General features: G+C 41.6%; 1 protein-coding gene across 2 annotated transcripts in view; it reads right to left on the minus strand.

Moving 5' to 3' along the window:
- Window positions 1-1,142: 1,142 nt before the first annotated feature.
- The window catches only part of MAP2K4 (mitogen-activated protein kinase kinase 4), a gene marked incomplete at its 5' end in the record, with an annotated part of 137,582 nt that continues 123,052 nt past the window's right edge, over window positions 1,143-15,672 (minus strand). The window contains 2 exon segments of one of the 2 annotated variants that reach the window (XM_014590902.2): window positions 1,143-3,740; window positions 5,465-5,510. In XM_014590902.2, coding sequence (XP_014446388.1) covers window positions 3,627-3,740; window positions 5,465-5,510 — 160 coding nt within the window. 2 annotated transcript variants of the gene reach the window in all.

Consider the following 15,672-nt stretch of genomic DNA (forward strand, 5'->3'; position numbering starts at 1 on the left):
TTACAGCCTACTGTGGTCTAAGCCAGAACTTCACTTATTTTTGTTCTCATATGTAAAAAGGGGATATACCACCTCATTCTGACAGACAGTTGTCAGGACCAAATGAGATTAACATACACAGGGTCCTAGGAAATATGGAGCGCCCAGGCTACCTATCCCTCAGGACACTTCGTTTTGTCCACACCTGGTGCTCAGTGAAGATATGGAAACTCCACGGGTTATCCTTTCCTTAAGCAACCAAGGCTTAACTGGTGAAGCCAGGATTCTTTTAGTCACAACCTTCTTAGAGAAATGTTTGACACTTACCACGTTTGGTTCTGAAATGGTATCTTAGATCTAAAAGGTTGTTGGGAAAGTCATGACGTATTTTTCTATTTTTCTATGTAGAATGTCATGACTTTCCCAACAGCCCAGTCATAAGGAGCGGGCACAAGAAAAGGGCAAGGTGCTGAATCACCGTGTAATCAATGAGTCAGTGTCCAATCAACGGCTGGGAGGTGGTGGGTAATTTGAGTACACATACACATACAGATCCATAAATCTTACACTGGAGCTTCAAAGTGCTTCCCTCCATTAGTTTCCAGACTCCCTTGGTTTTCTGTTCATCTCCACTGTCCTATCCATGAACCTCCCAGATCTGACCCTAGTAGGTCTTTTCTCCACAGATCTCCTACCTTCCCCTCTCAGGCAGCAGAGAGGAGTCACAGCCGAGAACTGCACCTGACATCTCATGATCACCTGGCAGCTGCCATACTATGAGCAGAATGCACAGCTGGCAACCGTCGACAGGACCAAGGTAAACTGGGTCCTCACACGTTGTGCCTGTCCACCACGACACAGGCTGAAGACCTCTATGTGCTTCCTTCAGCATCGAGATAGCTGGGGCAGGTCAAGACAGCCAACCAAGAAACAAACTTGAAGAGACTGCATCGCACCTCCTCCAACACAAAGCTAAGCTTTGCCAATACTTCTGTGCTTTCGAGGAGAAGCGGAGAGGTAGAGCAACCAAGAGAAGGGAGAAAAAGACATAAACACTTCTGGAAGGAGATCATTTTTCCCAATGTGAAATGCACAGGTAATTTAATGTAATTTACTTAATTTCCCCCTCACGGGGTCTGACTTCAGAAAATCAAATTACAAAGTGATCATCACATCCTAGATTTATTACAACTGACCTGCAGGCAAAAGGATAGAACTATTACATAAACACTTCGATTCCATGTATATATCTTAAATAGAAGAGGAATTCAAACAAGAATACAGGATAAAATATTCCAAAGCTCCAAGAAGCAGTTATGTTACTGAGCTCCATTTTTACAGACAAATAAGGCAATATCCCTGCACATTAGCTTTTTGATAATTTTTATACATTTTTCTATGGTACAAGAGAAAAATAACCAGAGTTCACAATGTACAGTTCTTACACTATTTTCACAGTTTGTGAACACTATACACCCTTTTGTTTTAATAAAGATACATTGTAATAAACTCCTTGCCCTTAAGTTTATAGTTTATAATAATCTATGATTAATACACTAAAATTGCCTCTTTATGTGGTCATCCACACAATAAAACGGTCAGATTAGCTCCTGGACAGTCAGAATTGCTTTTATCTCCATTTTGCATAATGACAAAGTGACCCTATACTGAGCCAGACAGGAAGTTGACAGCAGAGAAACAAATTCCTTTTGAGTTCCCGGGAGCAATGGAGGAGGATGGCTTGGTGCGGTTGAAAGAAGACATGGAACAACGTCTCCTTTCAGAACACTAGGAAGTTAAGGTTTAGGATGCCATGAGGGAGAAGAAAGGGATGTTAGACAAGTGAACCAAAGAGAGAAATCATTTTGGAGTTCTGTGAATGACAGGGATGTAACTTTAAACAGCACCATTCTCCCTTTATTGTTTTATATAGTATTTATGACTGTCACTCTGGGAGGAGACACAGCAGTATCTGCCACAATTTGGTTCTGTAAATGGCATCACCTGCATCTCAGACCATGGCTAATTTTATATTCCAGTGTGCTTGAACCACTCACAGTGCTGCTGAGCTGTTACACAAAGCCTCAGGTTCGGTGCCAGGGAGGCTGGAGCAAAACCTAACCAGAGCTTAGCTAATGGCTAAGTGAAGAAGCGCAAGAGGAGAGATTTTTAAATGGCCTCTTATATAACTGTTGAGGATCTTTTTAACCTCTTTTCCTGACAGAATCCCAATTCCAAGAAGTGATGGTGAGTTGCTAAGGATTCTAGCAGGTGATGAGCTTATCTAAAAGACTGCCTCACATCCTCCTCTGGTCAAATATGCCTGTAGAAAAGATGCCTCTTCATCACCTACCGCATTGGCAGGGTCCCACTGTTCTCAGCCTTTCAAACATTAGCGCATGTGAGGGATCTGGGGCGAAAGATCCTTGGTAAGGAACATCCCTGGTAATTATAAAGGTTTTTGATATAGAAAAAAAGGCAAAATATTGGAGTAAGCAAAAGTCACATAGTGGCTACAGACCACAGGGGAGGGGGAAAGAGATTCAGAAACTGAAGACCTGGACCAGTGATGGCAAGAAACAAACAACTGAGATTTGGTCTTTTGCTGCCTATAAGAAATCTTTATCTAGTCAATCAAGGCACATTGCTACTAGCTACTTCTCCCTGTTAGTGAGTTATGATGGCTAAATTATCAGGCTTGGGACAAGGTAAATGTATAGCTGCTACGAGGTGTTCCGGATAAGATAACTACAATTAAAAACATCTGTAAACTTTGCCCTCCGTACTTTATTTCTTCGTTCAGTCCTGGTGGTTTGTGGCAGGTGGAACATCAAGTTGGCAGCACACCAAATTCTGAGAATGAAAAATTCTTAGGATCAGCACCTTCTTTGACAAGTGGCAGACTCCTGAGTCTTCCCAATGAAGAGTAGAAGGACTGTAAAGGAGAAAAGAACACATTCTGTCCTGTCTCAATATTTTAATGTTCACCTCTTTGAACGCAACATGGTTTTTGGTAAAGATAAATTCATTCTAATTTAACATGATATTTCAAACAGGAAATTTGGCTGAGCACATCGATCCCCACACATCGACTGTGACCGTAAAGCAACAGAATATCAAATCAGTAAATCTATTGCACTTGGTGAAGAAAGTAAATTCCTCCTTTGTCTCCCAGCTCCAGAAGGCAATGTGTCTCGTTGGCTGTGCAAGCTCTTCTCACTCAAGCCCAAGTCTCTATGTTCAGACATAGTATACCCATCACTGCGTCCTTCCAGCACTCGGAAGTCTCACAGAACACCATTCCAGTAGCTGCGTCTCCAGGTTTTGAGTCTAGAAATGAACTTAAGATGTGATCTAATCACAGTCAACAACTTGATCGTACTGACTTCCACATTTCATGAATATGTTCATCACGAAAGAGCAGGATGAGGTCTCTCTGACCAGCACTAACACTGTGTGATCAATCGGGTATTACAGGGATGCACGTTCTAGGTGACAGGAGTATACAGACATGATGGAAACGAACACCAATCTTATTGCACATGGTGTCTGGGCGAGCAATAAAAACACTGTGATACGGGATGAAAATTCTTTACGTCTTGCTTCCTCTCAGCCCTTTTTTTCTAGAGTCTGATGTAGCAGCGATATCAGTCGACATACATAGGAGAGCTGGGAGTAGCTGGCATTTGATCCAGGATTTTACAAACATAGCATGCGACCTCAACGGTACGTTCTTCATACATCAAAATAAAGGGATGTTTCTGCAAAGAAGGAAAAAAAAGCTTGTATCAAACTGAACTTTTCCCCATTTCCATACCACACGGAACTGCAGGCTCCCAACCCTATATGGCTGTACAATGTTGTAGCACCACAGTTCAGAGAGGAAAGTACAGCCTTTACTTCATACACGTCAGTGAGTGTGGGCCTGCCTATGTTACGATGTGGAGGTACCTCCCTGGCAGCAAGGTCTCGAAACTTATCTATGTACCAGGGAGCATTTGTTGAGACAGAGAGCAGTTGTTCCTCAGCACAAAACGTAGCTGGAGCCTCTACCACACCATCTGAGTCAAGAAGAACCACGTGAATACTTGTCGCTATTCCTCTTGGGATACAGGCATAAATCCCAACCCTTTTCCTCCCCCATGTGCAACAGGAAGTCTAAGAAAAAGGTTTTCTGCTTCCATCCTCTGGCCTCCACTCCATAAGAGACTAAGTGGGAACCTGCCCTTGTGCTCTGCTCTGTGCTTTTAATCTATAAGGCCTATGGCCCAGCGTCTGCTTCACTAGCTTCTTCTCTATGGATCTATTTTTCTTTCACAGCTTCTTGGTGTATACTGGCTGGATATCTTTAGTTTTTCCTGGGGTTGACTGTAAGTTTGACCTGACAGCCTTGGAAAGCTAAATGTGACAAATAAATGGACCTTTTCTTAAAATATTCCCAAATAGTTAGACTGCTGTATTTCCTTCACTGCCCTCATCAATGCCACACTCAAGAGACAGCTTAAAACATCCCAAGTTCCATGGAATAAATGAGAACATTCTTTGCTTTTATTCTTTTTTTTCCTTAAGAGAGATTTTTCTCTATAGGGCACATGTGCTCACCAGAGAGACAGACAGAGGCAGGAAGACAGAAAGCCAAGAAACCACTTATAACCCGCCCCAGGGGAGATGGCCATGCCACAGTCCCTTCTCCTCCATTCCCCTCTTGAAGTTTTGGGCATGCACACACATGTACCCGGCCTGAGTTTTAAGCTGCTGGGTCGGGGACTCGAACCACAGTGATTATGTGGGCATCCAGTGACATAACCATTACATGACTTGGTGGTCCCTCTCTTTTTCTTAAGAGTGTTTTTTGGGTATAGGACGCATGCACTCACTGGTGACACAGAAAGAAACAGAGAGACAGAAAGCCTTGCTTTCACCCCCTGGGGGGACAGCCACACTGCAATCCCTTCTCTTCCATTTGCCTCTTAGGATTTTGTGCACCCAGTGTGAGTCTCATGCCTCCAGATCCAGGATTTGAACTGTGGTCAGTCGTATGGGAGTCCAGTGACTTAACTATTATGCCATCTGCTGGTCCCAAGAGAATTTTCAAAATGTAAGAATTGGCCATAGACTATAAATATGTATGTGAGCTTTTAATCAAGGCAAAATAAGCACAAGAAATTTTTCTCTAACTTTTTCTTATGGGTGCATACATAGGCTATGCCGTGGAAAATGGCTCCTGAAAGTAAAAGTTACAATTCTTTAATTTTGTAACATATTAAACCAAACTTTTCCATGAGAATTTAGCTAGTAAATTAGTAGGAAAATTATAATGACATAAAATTATAATTTTCTTTCTGAATATCTTTGTTTAAAAACATTTTTAAAACACTCAATAAAATCAAGCTGTAGCAGAGGCCCCCTGTGTGCTCAGTGAGCTCGCATGCTAAAGGATGCGGGGCTGAGGCTACATTTCCAATTCCAAAAGTCCCACACTCACCAGAAGTTCTTTATACTTTGGCCTTTTGGATTCATCCTTCGTAAGGCTAAAATAACATAAAAATAGCAGCATTAAAATTTACTCAAGTAATTTTCTTCTTACAAATGAACTATGACAAAGAACCAAATCGTTTTTTCTTCCAGATCCAAAGTAGTGAACAAAGCAGACAACCTGCTAAATACAGAAAAGTACACACACACAATCAGACAACCTATACTCTTGACGATTTTATCCTTAGGACAGTCAGTGTTAGGTTTATTAGTTTAAAAAAAAAATCAGAAAGTTAATTGTTGAAAAATGATTATGGCACACCTGCATAGTAGACTATCACAGTCTCAAATGTATGTATAAGAATTCAGTTATGTGTGTACATATAGATAAATGTTCTTCTAAATGTACAAGGGATATTCAAAAGTTCATGGGAAATGTGTACTACAGAAAAAAAGATGTGGATTTCAAAAATTTTTGGAACCAAAACAAATTCATACTTTAATTCCATTTTCCCATTAACTTTTTGAGTGCTCTCATATATGTGCATACACACACACACACACACACACACACACACACACACACATACACACCACCCAAGAAAAACCAGGAATATATTAATTTTAAGAGGAGAGATACATGAATTTTATCGGTTTACCCTTACATTTTAAAACTCCACTCTTGATCTCAATGCTGTGCTCTCTGGTCCAAACATAGAAAACAGTAAAACTTCACTAAGGGCCGTACCAGTGTATAAAGATAACGGTCCTAGTGATATTTTCTCTCGAATTCTACCTTATCTAATTAAAAGTATCAGAAGTATTTTCATTTTGTTTGTACTGACTTCATGTGTCTAGGGCTAATTTTAATCAACACTCCCCTCCAACCTCAGTTAAATTCATTTTTCACCTATTTCAAAACTCCCTGCTGTCATGCATGTCGCACCATCTGCAGTGGGTGCTGCAATGTGTTATTCAGATTCCCTCTGGAAGAATGCAGGATGACAACTTCTGTGGGAAGTGAAAAAGGCTGCCAGCAGACAACCCTCAGCTGAAGAGAGCCACCTGAGCCTTCCCAGGAAGGTAATAATGAGCTGCAAATGGGCGTAAAAATCCAAAACGTTCATTGAAGGTCAGGTCCCAGGTTCTCAGAGTCACTGAGACTGCACGGGAGCCACGTCTACCCAATCCTGCTTCCTCCACTTTACTAGCTGTTGGTCCCAAGATCACCACCTCATCAATTCCTGCACACTTCTGTCTGACTTCTAAGCAGTGAGTCTTTTTTTTTTTTTTTGGAGAGGTTTTTGCTATAGGGCGCATGCGGCTTGCCAGACAGACAGAGAGAAACAGAGAGACAGAAAGCGAGAAATCACCCCCCGGAGGGGATGGCCACACCGCAATCCCTTCTCCTCCATTCTCCTCTCGGGATCTTGGGCACGCAAGCACACGCACCCGATGTGAGTTTAAGCCACCGGGTCCGGGACTCAAACCACGGTCGACTATGGGAGTCGAGCGACAAAGCCATTACGCTAACTGCTGGCCCCACTAAGCAGTGAGTCTTAATTTCTGATGGTCCCTTGCCCAAAAAGAGCATATGAAGAACTCTGATCCTACAGAAGTAACGTCCCACTGCCTGCTTCTAGACCTGCAATACAGCAAGCCTATGTGTAGGCCTACATAACATTCTGTATTTCTTCTGCATTTTTTTAATTGCCAGAGGGTGCATGCACTCCCCAGAGACAGGAGGGGATGGAGAAGGGGGAGAGAGTACATTCCAATGGGGTGAGGTCACCGCAATCCCTTCTACTCCATTTCTCCTTTCTGTTGGGATTTTGGTCACAAGGGTACATGCACATGTGACCAGAGGGTTTTTATTTTCAAGCCACCAGGGTTGGATTCGAACCACAAACCATGTGGCATCTAGCTCCCTTTACCACTAGGCTATAGGACCAGCCCACATTTTCACTCATACAGATGTTTACTCTGTGAAACTGCCATCTCTCTTTGGTTTTGTTTTTCTATCTCACCAACTAGAGCAGAAACCATGTAAATATATAAACTCATAATACTTGAGTAGAACTCTTAAGTCAAATTACTTAACACACTTTCTTCTGTTTCTTTTTACTGTTAAATAACTTTTTAAAAAAATTTGCTGCATGGTGTGTGTGCTTGCAGCCAGAAAGACAGAGAGGGAGAGTGGGGGAGAGAGAGAGAAAAAGTGAGAAAGCACCCACACAGGGGATGACCACACCACAATCCCTTCTCCTCTACTTTCTTCTGGGGATTTTTGAGCATGCACCCACACATAGCCAGCGTGTTTTTCAAGCCACCAAGTTCAGGACTTGAAACAACACAATCAGCCACGTGGGATCTAGCTGCCATAACCAACAAACCACCTGGCCGGCCCAATAACTTCGTCTTTCCTAAGAGTTGAGAAAAAACAGGTACCCTTCACAGGATCTTGCCCCACTACAATGCCCTTCCCCCAGTCCGCCAGGATCTCAGGTGTACGAGTACCCAGTGTGTTCTAGGTCAACTTAGGATCCAAACCTGTAGTCAACCACGTAGCCTCCAGAACTGTAGATTAGTTCACTACACCCACACCCACTGAAGCTGGGCCTACCTCCTATTTCTGAATTACTGCTGACAGTAATAATCTCCTATCAATAATTATATTACTTTCAACTAGACTATCTAATAAGGTAGCCATTAGCCAAATTAATTGCAGTTAGACTTTAAAAATTATTTCCTTAATCACACTAGCCACATTTCAAGTGCTGGCAGACGCCGTATTGGAAAGAGCAGATTAAAGAACATTTCCATCAGGGCCAGCAGGTGGTGCTGCGGGTAAGGCACTGGACTCACTGGACTCCTGGGGTCAGTGCCTTAAGACTCATGTCTGGCATATGCACACACATGCCCCAAGTCCCAGGAGGAGGATGGAGAAGGAACTGTGGCCATCCCCCCTTGGGGGTGATTTCTCACTTTCCCTCTCACTGTGTGCAAATGTACACATCTTATGGCAAAAACCTTAAAAAAAAAATTTCCATCATCTCAAAAAATTCCATGGGTTGGGACCAGCAGATAGCGTAATGGTTACATCACAAATAGTTGACTGCAGGTTGAGTCCCGGACTCAGCAGCTTAAACTCACACCACGTGCATGTACGTGCGTGCCCAAGATCCTGATAGGAGAATGGAGGAGAAGGGATTGTGGTGTGGCCATCTCCCCAGGGGTTGATTTCTCGCACATACATCTTATGGCAAAAACCTTAAAAAAATTTTTTTTCGTCATCTCAAAAAATTCCATGGGTTGGGACCAGCAGAGTGTAATGGTTACATCACTGGACTCCCAAGTAATTGACTGCAGTTTGAGTCCCAGACACAGCAGCTTAAACTCATGCCAGGTGCATGTGCATGTATGGCCAAGATCCTGAGAGGAGAATGGAGAAGAAGGGATTGTGGTGTGGCCATCTCCCCAGGGGGTGATTTCTCACTTTCTGTCTCTGTGTTTCCAGTGAGTGTACATACACTATAGCAAAAATCTCTCTAAAAAAAAATATTCTATGGACTAGCTAGGTGGCACAGTTACATGCTGCTAAAGTGATGATAGGTCCATATGGAAGGTCACAGGTTCAGTTCCCTGGTTGATGTATACACACGCAGGGTACGCACACTCGTAACTCTGACCTACTGGGAAGCCTGGGGTAGATGGGAGTGGGGGTTGTGGTGTTAGACCCTCATATTGACGGTGCTTGTCTTTCTGTTTCTCAGTCCTATGAAAGAAATAAACTTGAAAAAAATAATTCTACTGAGAGAGCTTCGGATCTACCAGTTCACCACTCTCTCTAATTAATCTACTACTTAATCCAGTTACTGGGTATTTTAATTTATGCTTTTATTACTAGAAGTTCTATTTGGTTCTTTATAGATGTCTGTTCCCTGTTTACACTTCCAAACTGGTTCTTTATTTTTCTTTAAGTTACGGCAAGTCATTACTATTTTTATTTGTTTCTAATCATCCTAGTAGTTGGAATCTTGGCAGATATACTCCTGCTACTAACTCTCTTTTTGTTCTGTTTTGTGTGTGTGTGTGTGAACAACTCATATTCCACTTGATTCTATTTTGGGGAATTCTTTGGTTCTAGGTTGAAGGGTTAGCTTTTACTTTTCTAACTAGGGGTTTACAAGAAACCTTTTTTTAACGATAAATTCCCTACTCCAAATATTTTGTACCACATACTTACTATGAATTCTGATGGCAAATACATGTAAAGGTCGGCTTAGTGTTTTCATTGGCTTTGACATTCCCTTGTTTCTCTTAATTTTATCTAGTTTTAGAACTGTGGACTCCTTAGTTTTATAAAACTGATACAATTTAAGAAACATTTTAAGGAATACTTACACAATACTTTAGTTGTTTCAGGGCAAGTACTGCCTAAGATATCTAATCTGGCAAAATAATGTGATGTGGCCTCATTCATCCTTCATAGCTGGTTCTCTACTCTTGAGGTACTGACGGCTCTGTGTTGTTCGACATTGGTGTGTACATTTCTGTGCATGTATCTTAATTCAGAGCTTGTCAAGTCTTCTTTATCTTTTTTCACAACACAATGAAATGTGGCTCCTTCCTCATCTCTTCAGATTAATTTGGGCTGCTATTCCATAAAGACTTAAGTTTTTCTTCAAGTAGAGGGAATTTTTACTTTAATTCCTTCTCTATCTACTAAAAGTTAAATAGAATCTCCTGGGTTTTTCATCCTTGTCTGTTATCATTTATCTCATGTTCACCTTTTTATCTCTTTCTTCTCAAAGTTCAATGAAAGGATGTTGTCTACTTCACAGATTTGGTTAAGTTGCAATACCCAGTTTACCAACATTTTTCCCCATTCAATTCAGAAATAATATGTATTATTTGCATTTCCTGAATTCAAATTATGTCTCCTTCTTTTCTTCCCCCCTAGCTTCTTACAGAGGCAATTTCACATGGGAATATTTTTCAGATTTCAGACTGGTACAAGTCTCAAAACAAAAACAGTGGAGTGTTTTCATTTCTCAGTGATTTTTCATTATCTCTTCACCCTAAAAGGTCATCGGGTTTATCAAACATCACAAGTTGGTCTTAGCTAGTTGTCTAGATGACTAGAGAGCTAGGTGTAGAACCAGCACCATGGCAACATCACCTTGCCAAAGGATTAACTTCCCAGATTTGTTAACAGCTAGCTCTGTGCTCCTACCTGCTACCCAACACAAGTGTCCTCACTGAAAGTTATTTCAGGGCCAGCTAATGGTGTGGGGGTTAAGGTGGCTGGATCTCACAGGGCTGACTATGTGGTTCAAGTTCTGGACCTAGTGGCTTGGAAAACACACCAGGCACTTGTGTGCATGCGCAAAATCCCCAGAGAACAGAGAAGAGATTGTGACGTGGCCATCCCACTGGAGAGTGCTTTCTTTCTTACTTTCTCTCTCTCTCGCCCACCCATCTCTTTCTCTCCAGTGAACACATGTGCCTCATAACAAAATTTTAAGAATAAATAAAAGTTATTTCAGCAAAGCATGAACTTTTCTTTATAGGTCCTTCCTGCCAGGTATGAGGTAAAAGTGAATACTGCCTCAGAATCCTAGCTATATGTGGATCCAGCAGATAAAGCATTTATTTCCTCAAGACAATTGTTAAGATTGTGATTTACTTTCTAACTATCCTACAAGGTGTCTTTTCTTACAGGTTTTGCCCTGCCTTCTCCGATGCTATGTATACTGCTATATATATATATATATATGAACATACTTGTATTTGTCTGTTATTGCACTTATGTTTGCACTTTTGTTGGGTACAATATTGGGATTTAAAGTGCTGAATCACAGGGTCTATTTATAAACCAGCCATATTATATCAGATATATTAGCTACTGTCAGTTTTCCAAAGGGGCTGTACCAATTTACGCTCCTACAAGCTATGTAACAGATTTCCAGCTGGTTGCAGATCCTAGCCAATACTTGGTACTGTTAGTCTTTCCAACTTTAGTTGTTCTAATGATGGTGGGGAGATTCCACTGTAGTTTTTTGGGGGGGAGAGGTTTTTTGCTATAGGGCATGTGCACTCGCCAGAGAGACAGAAAGATAGGAAGCGAGAAATCATCTCCCAGCGGGGATGGCCACGCCACAGTCCCTTCTCCTCCATCCTCCTCTCGGGATCTTGGGCATGCACACACACGTGCCTGGTTTGAGTTTAAGCCACTGGACCTGGGACTTGAACCATGGTCAGCTACATGGGAGTTCAGCGACATAGCCATTACACTAACTGCTGATCCCATTCACTGTAGTTTTTTTTTTTTGGGGGGGAGAGATTTTCACTGTAGGGCGCGTGCGCTCGCCAAACAGACAGAGAGAGACATAGAGACAGAAAGCGAGAAATCACCCCCCAGGGGGGATGGTCACGCCGCAATCCCTTCTCCTCCATTCTCCTCTCGGGATCTTGGGCACGCACGCACACGCGCCCGGCGTGAGTTTTAAGCCACTGGGTCCGGGACACGAACCACGGTCGACTACGTGGGAGTCCAGCGACATAGCCATTACGCTAACTGCTGGTTCCCCCATTCACTGTAGTTTTGATATGCATTTCCCTGATGACTAATAATGCTGAAAGAGCATCCTTTAATGTCTACTGACCCTTTAAATACCATATTTTAAAGTGTCTCTCAAGTATTTTGCCATTTTCAGTTGCCATTTTCATATTTATCAGTGTTTTGTATTTATAAGAATCCTTTACATATTCTGTATGGAAGTCCTTTGTCAAACATCTGTATGGGAAGTATCTGTGTAGTTTGGCACTTCATTCAGTACTGCCTTATAATTAATGGAAGTTCTTATTTATTTTAATGAAATCCAATTTTAACCATCTTTTCACTTACACTTAGTTGCTTTCTGTGTTCTACTTAAGAAATCTTTATTCAGAGGTCATGAAAATATTCTATTATCCTCTACAGGATTTTAATTCAAACAACTGAAGAGATTCCATATGGTAGTAAGACAGCTCAAGGAATTAGTTTGGATGGCTCCCCCAAATTTACGTGTTGGGACTTGGTGTATTATGAAGGTGATAAGTGAAAACAATCCCTTCATGACTCCCAAAGTATGATAAGGTCATCAGTGTGGCTCCTGTGATGGAGTTCTGGGGCTAAAGTTTATAGGAGGGTAAAGGAGACTAGACAAGCAGAAAGTGATGGGCAGCTGCTCTGCTTGAGACCCTGCCGTCACCATTTTGCAATGCCTTTGGACCTTCCACAGGTCAGAAAAATGAGTCAAATAAACCTTTCTTCTCTTAAATTCACCCAGGCTCAAGTATTTCTGTAAGGAATGCAAAAATGGGCTAAGACAAGGAGAGTAGCGAGAAATACGGAAAGTGCAATAACCAGGTCCAAATCATAATGGGGATGGACACCATGCTGTTATACTATTTTAAGGGTAAGAGGAAAGCCCTAGAATAGTGTGTCTAAACCTATTATTATTATTATTATTATTATTATTATTATTTTCCTTCCCACCATAAGATTTAATTATCATAGATACACTGCTTACCTGTTTGTATTCTATAGCCTTTTGGAGAACTATATCACCATTGTATAATCCAAGATATTTTTGTCTCTCCAAAATTAATTATCACCTCCTTGCATGTAATATCACCCCATTTTAAACAGAGAAGTCATACGATCAGATATGTATCATAAGAAATACAACTTCAGTGGCACAGAGGTAAAAATGCAATGTTCTGTGAGGCAGTCCCACATGGGAAAGCTCCAGGTTCTCATTTAGAAACTTCCAGAGTATGCCAGGCATGTGCTTGCCCATGGTCCAGGGCTGGCTGAAGGCTGCGGGTGGAATGCAGCACTGGGGACCTATTGGGTGCGCTGTCTATCTTGTCTCGTTTTGTCTCTCTCACTCATGGAGGAAGTAAATAAACTTTTTTTTGTTAAAGAAAGGAAAACAGGGACCAGCAGTTAGCGTAATGGTTATGTCGCTGGGCTCCCACGTAGTCAACCACGGTTCGAGTCCCGGACCTGGTGGCTTAAACTCACGCCGGGCGTGTGTGCGTGCGTGCCCAAGATCCCGAGAGGAGAATGGAGGAGAAGGGATTGCGGCGTGGCCATCACCCCTGGGGGGTGATTTCCTGCTTTCTATCTCTCTGTCTCTCTCTGTCTGTCTGGCGAGCGCACGCGCCCTATAACAAAAACCTCTCCAAAAAAAAAAAAAAAAGAAAGGAAAACACAGAACAGTTTAGAAGAAGGCAATACTAGATTATGAGGAAACCAATTAGAAACCTGAATGATCCAGGAAGAGATGATGAACAAGGGATAATGGCAAGGAGAATGGACAACTGTGGAGAGCTAATACAAGCCTCAAAAAAAACAGATATCCTGGCCCAGCAAGCAGTATCGTAGCTAAGGTGCTAGACTCCCAGTCCCGGACCCAGTGACTTGAAACTCATGCTGGTCACATGTCCAAAATCCCAAGAGGAGAATGGAGTAGGGACTGCAGTGTGGCCAACCCCCCAGGGGGTGATTTCTAGCTTTCTACCTCTCTGTCTCTCCAGTGAGTGCACTCACCCTACAGCAAAAATATCTCTCTCTCAAAAAAAAAAAGATAGATATTCTTCAATAGCAGACCTTAATGATTTGGAATAGGCTAGAACTATGAACCTAGGAAATACACTAGGACACTGAGGTCCATACCATTTTCTATTATGGCATCAAGGGAAATAGAAATAAAAATATACACATACCACAATGTATATATAAAACCAAAACATTATTACATCAAGGACTAAGAAGAAAGCAACTGTGATGGAGGCTTCACAGGTCATCATTTTAGATATTATAACCCATGACTCACATAGATTCTTTAATGATCACATCTATCCAATTATATAAACTGTATGTATTGTGGGCAAAATAGTAAAAGAGAGAATGTTTTCAAAAGAGGAAGAGGGGTCAGCAGGTAGTTTGGTGGTTAAGGTGCTGGATTCATTCTTGATCAACCATGGTTCGAGACCCCAACCTGGTGGCATGAAAATCATTCTAGGTGCATGTGCATGCATGCCTAAAATCCCAAGCGGAGAATAGTAGTGAAGGGACTGTGGCATGGCCATCCCCCTAGGGGTGATTTCTCACTTTCCCTCTCTCTGGCAAGCACGCGTGCCCCATTGCAAAAACCTTTAAAAAAGAAAGGAAAGGAAAGGAAAGGAAAGGAAAGGAAAGGAAGAGAAAGGAAAGGAAAGGAAGAAAGACAGGAAGAAAGAAAGAAAGGAAAAGAAGAAACATAATTTGAGTCATGCTTATGGCCTTCTACTACCTAGAAAATCTTGAGGTATTCCTCTCCTCTCTGAGAAAAAACACAAAAGTAGAATTTGGTTAGAGAAGATGAAAGGACTTGAAAACTAGAGACAAACAAATGTTTTCTAATTATTCAAAAACAGAAAATAATGTTATACCCTGAAAAATAAGTCTAATCAGACCTAGAAATAACAGAAAGAAACAGCAACCTTGGTAGGAAAAAATTATGAAAACAAAAAAAAAAGAGAATTTCAGGGCTGGCTCCATGGCTTGATAGTTAAGGCAGCAGGATCCCACTTGGCCTACCCCATGGTTTGAGTTCTGGACTTGGCAGCTTGAGAAACATACCAGGCACATGTGTGTGTATGCCCAAAATCCCAAAGGGAGAGAGACATGGAGGAGAGAGGACTAAGATGTAAACATTCCCACAGGGGATGAGTTCTCCTCTCCTTTTCTCTCTGGCAAATGCATGCACCTTTCAGCAAAAAGAATAAAATAAAATAAAATAAAGAATGAAAAAGAATATATATAAAATAAATACTCTGGCTTTTCACTCATGAATATATCTTGATTTTAAATCATGTTGGACAAACAGAGTAATTACCAAAAAGTCAAATGATAACAAAAACTTTTTATTTAAAATACAGACCAAAATAATACAAAGTATCACTATATTATTTCCATATCTGCATATTCTGCATATATCTTGCTACGCACACACACACACACACCCCACCCACAAACTGTTGAAAAGGTGGACAAACAACATCAATAGGCACAGATTCACGCTTTCTTTGAAATAAAGTTTCTGAGAGCTAATGCACACAGTTCTATCAAGTGAGCTTTGGGCCCGACCTTACTACACGCAGCCAACTGCAGTCTATGTTATG

This window comes from Tupaia chinensis, unplaced genomic scaffold (assembly GCF_000334495.1).
Source record: "Tupaia chinensis unplaced genomic scaffold, TupChi_1.0 Scaffold000495_1, whole genome shotgun sequence".
NCBI classification, from domain to species: Eukaryota; Metazoa; Chordata; class Mammalia; order Scandentia; family Tupaiidae; genus Tupaia; species Tupaia belangeri.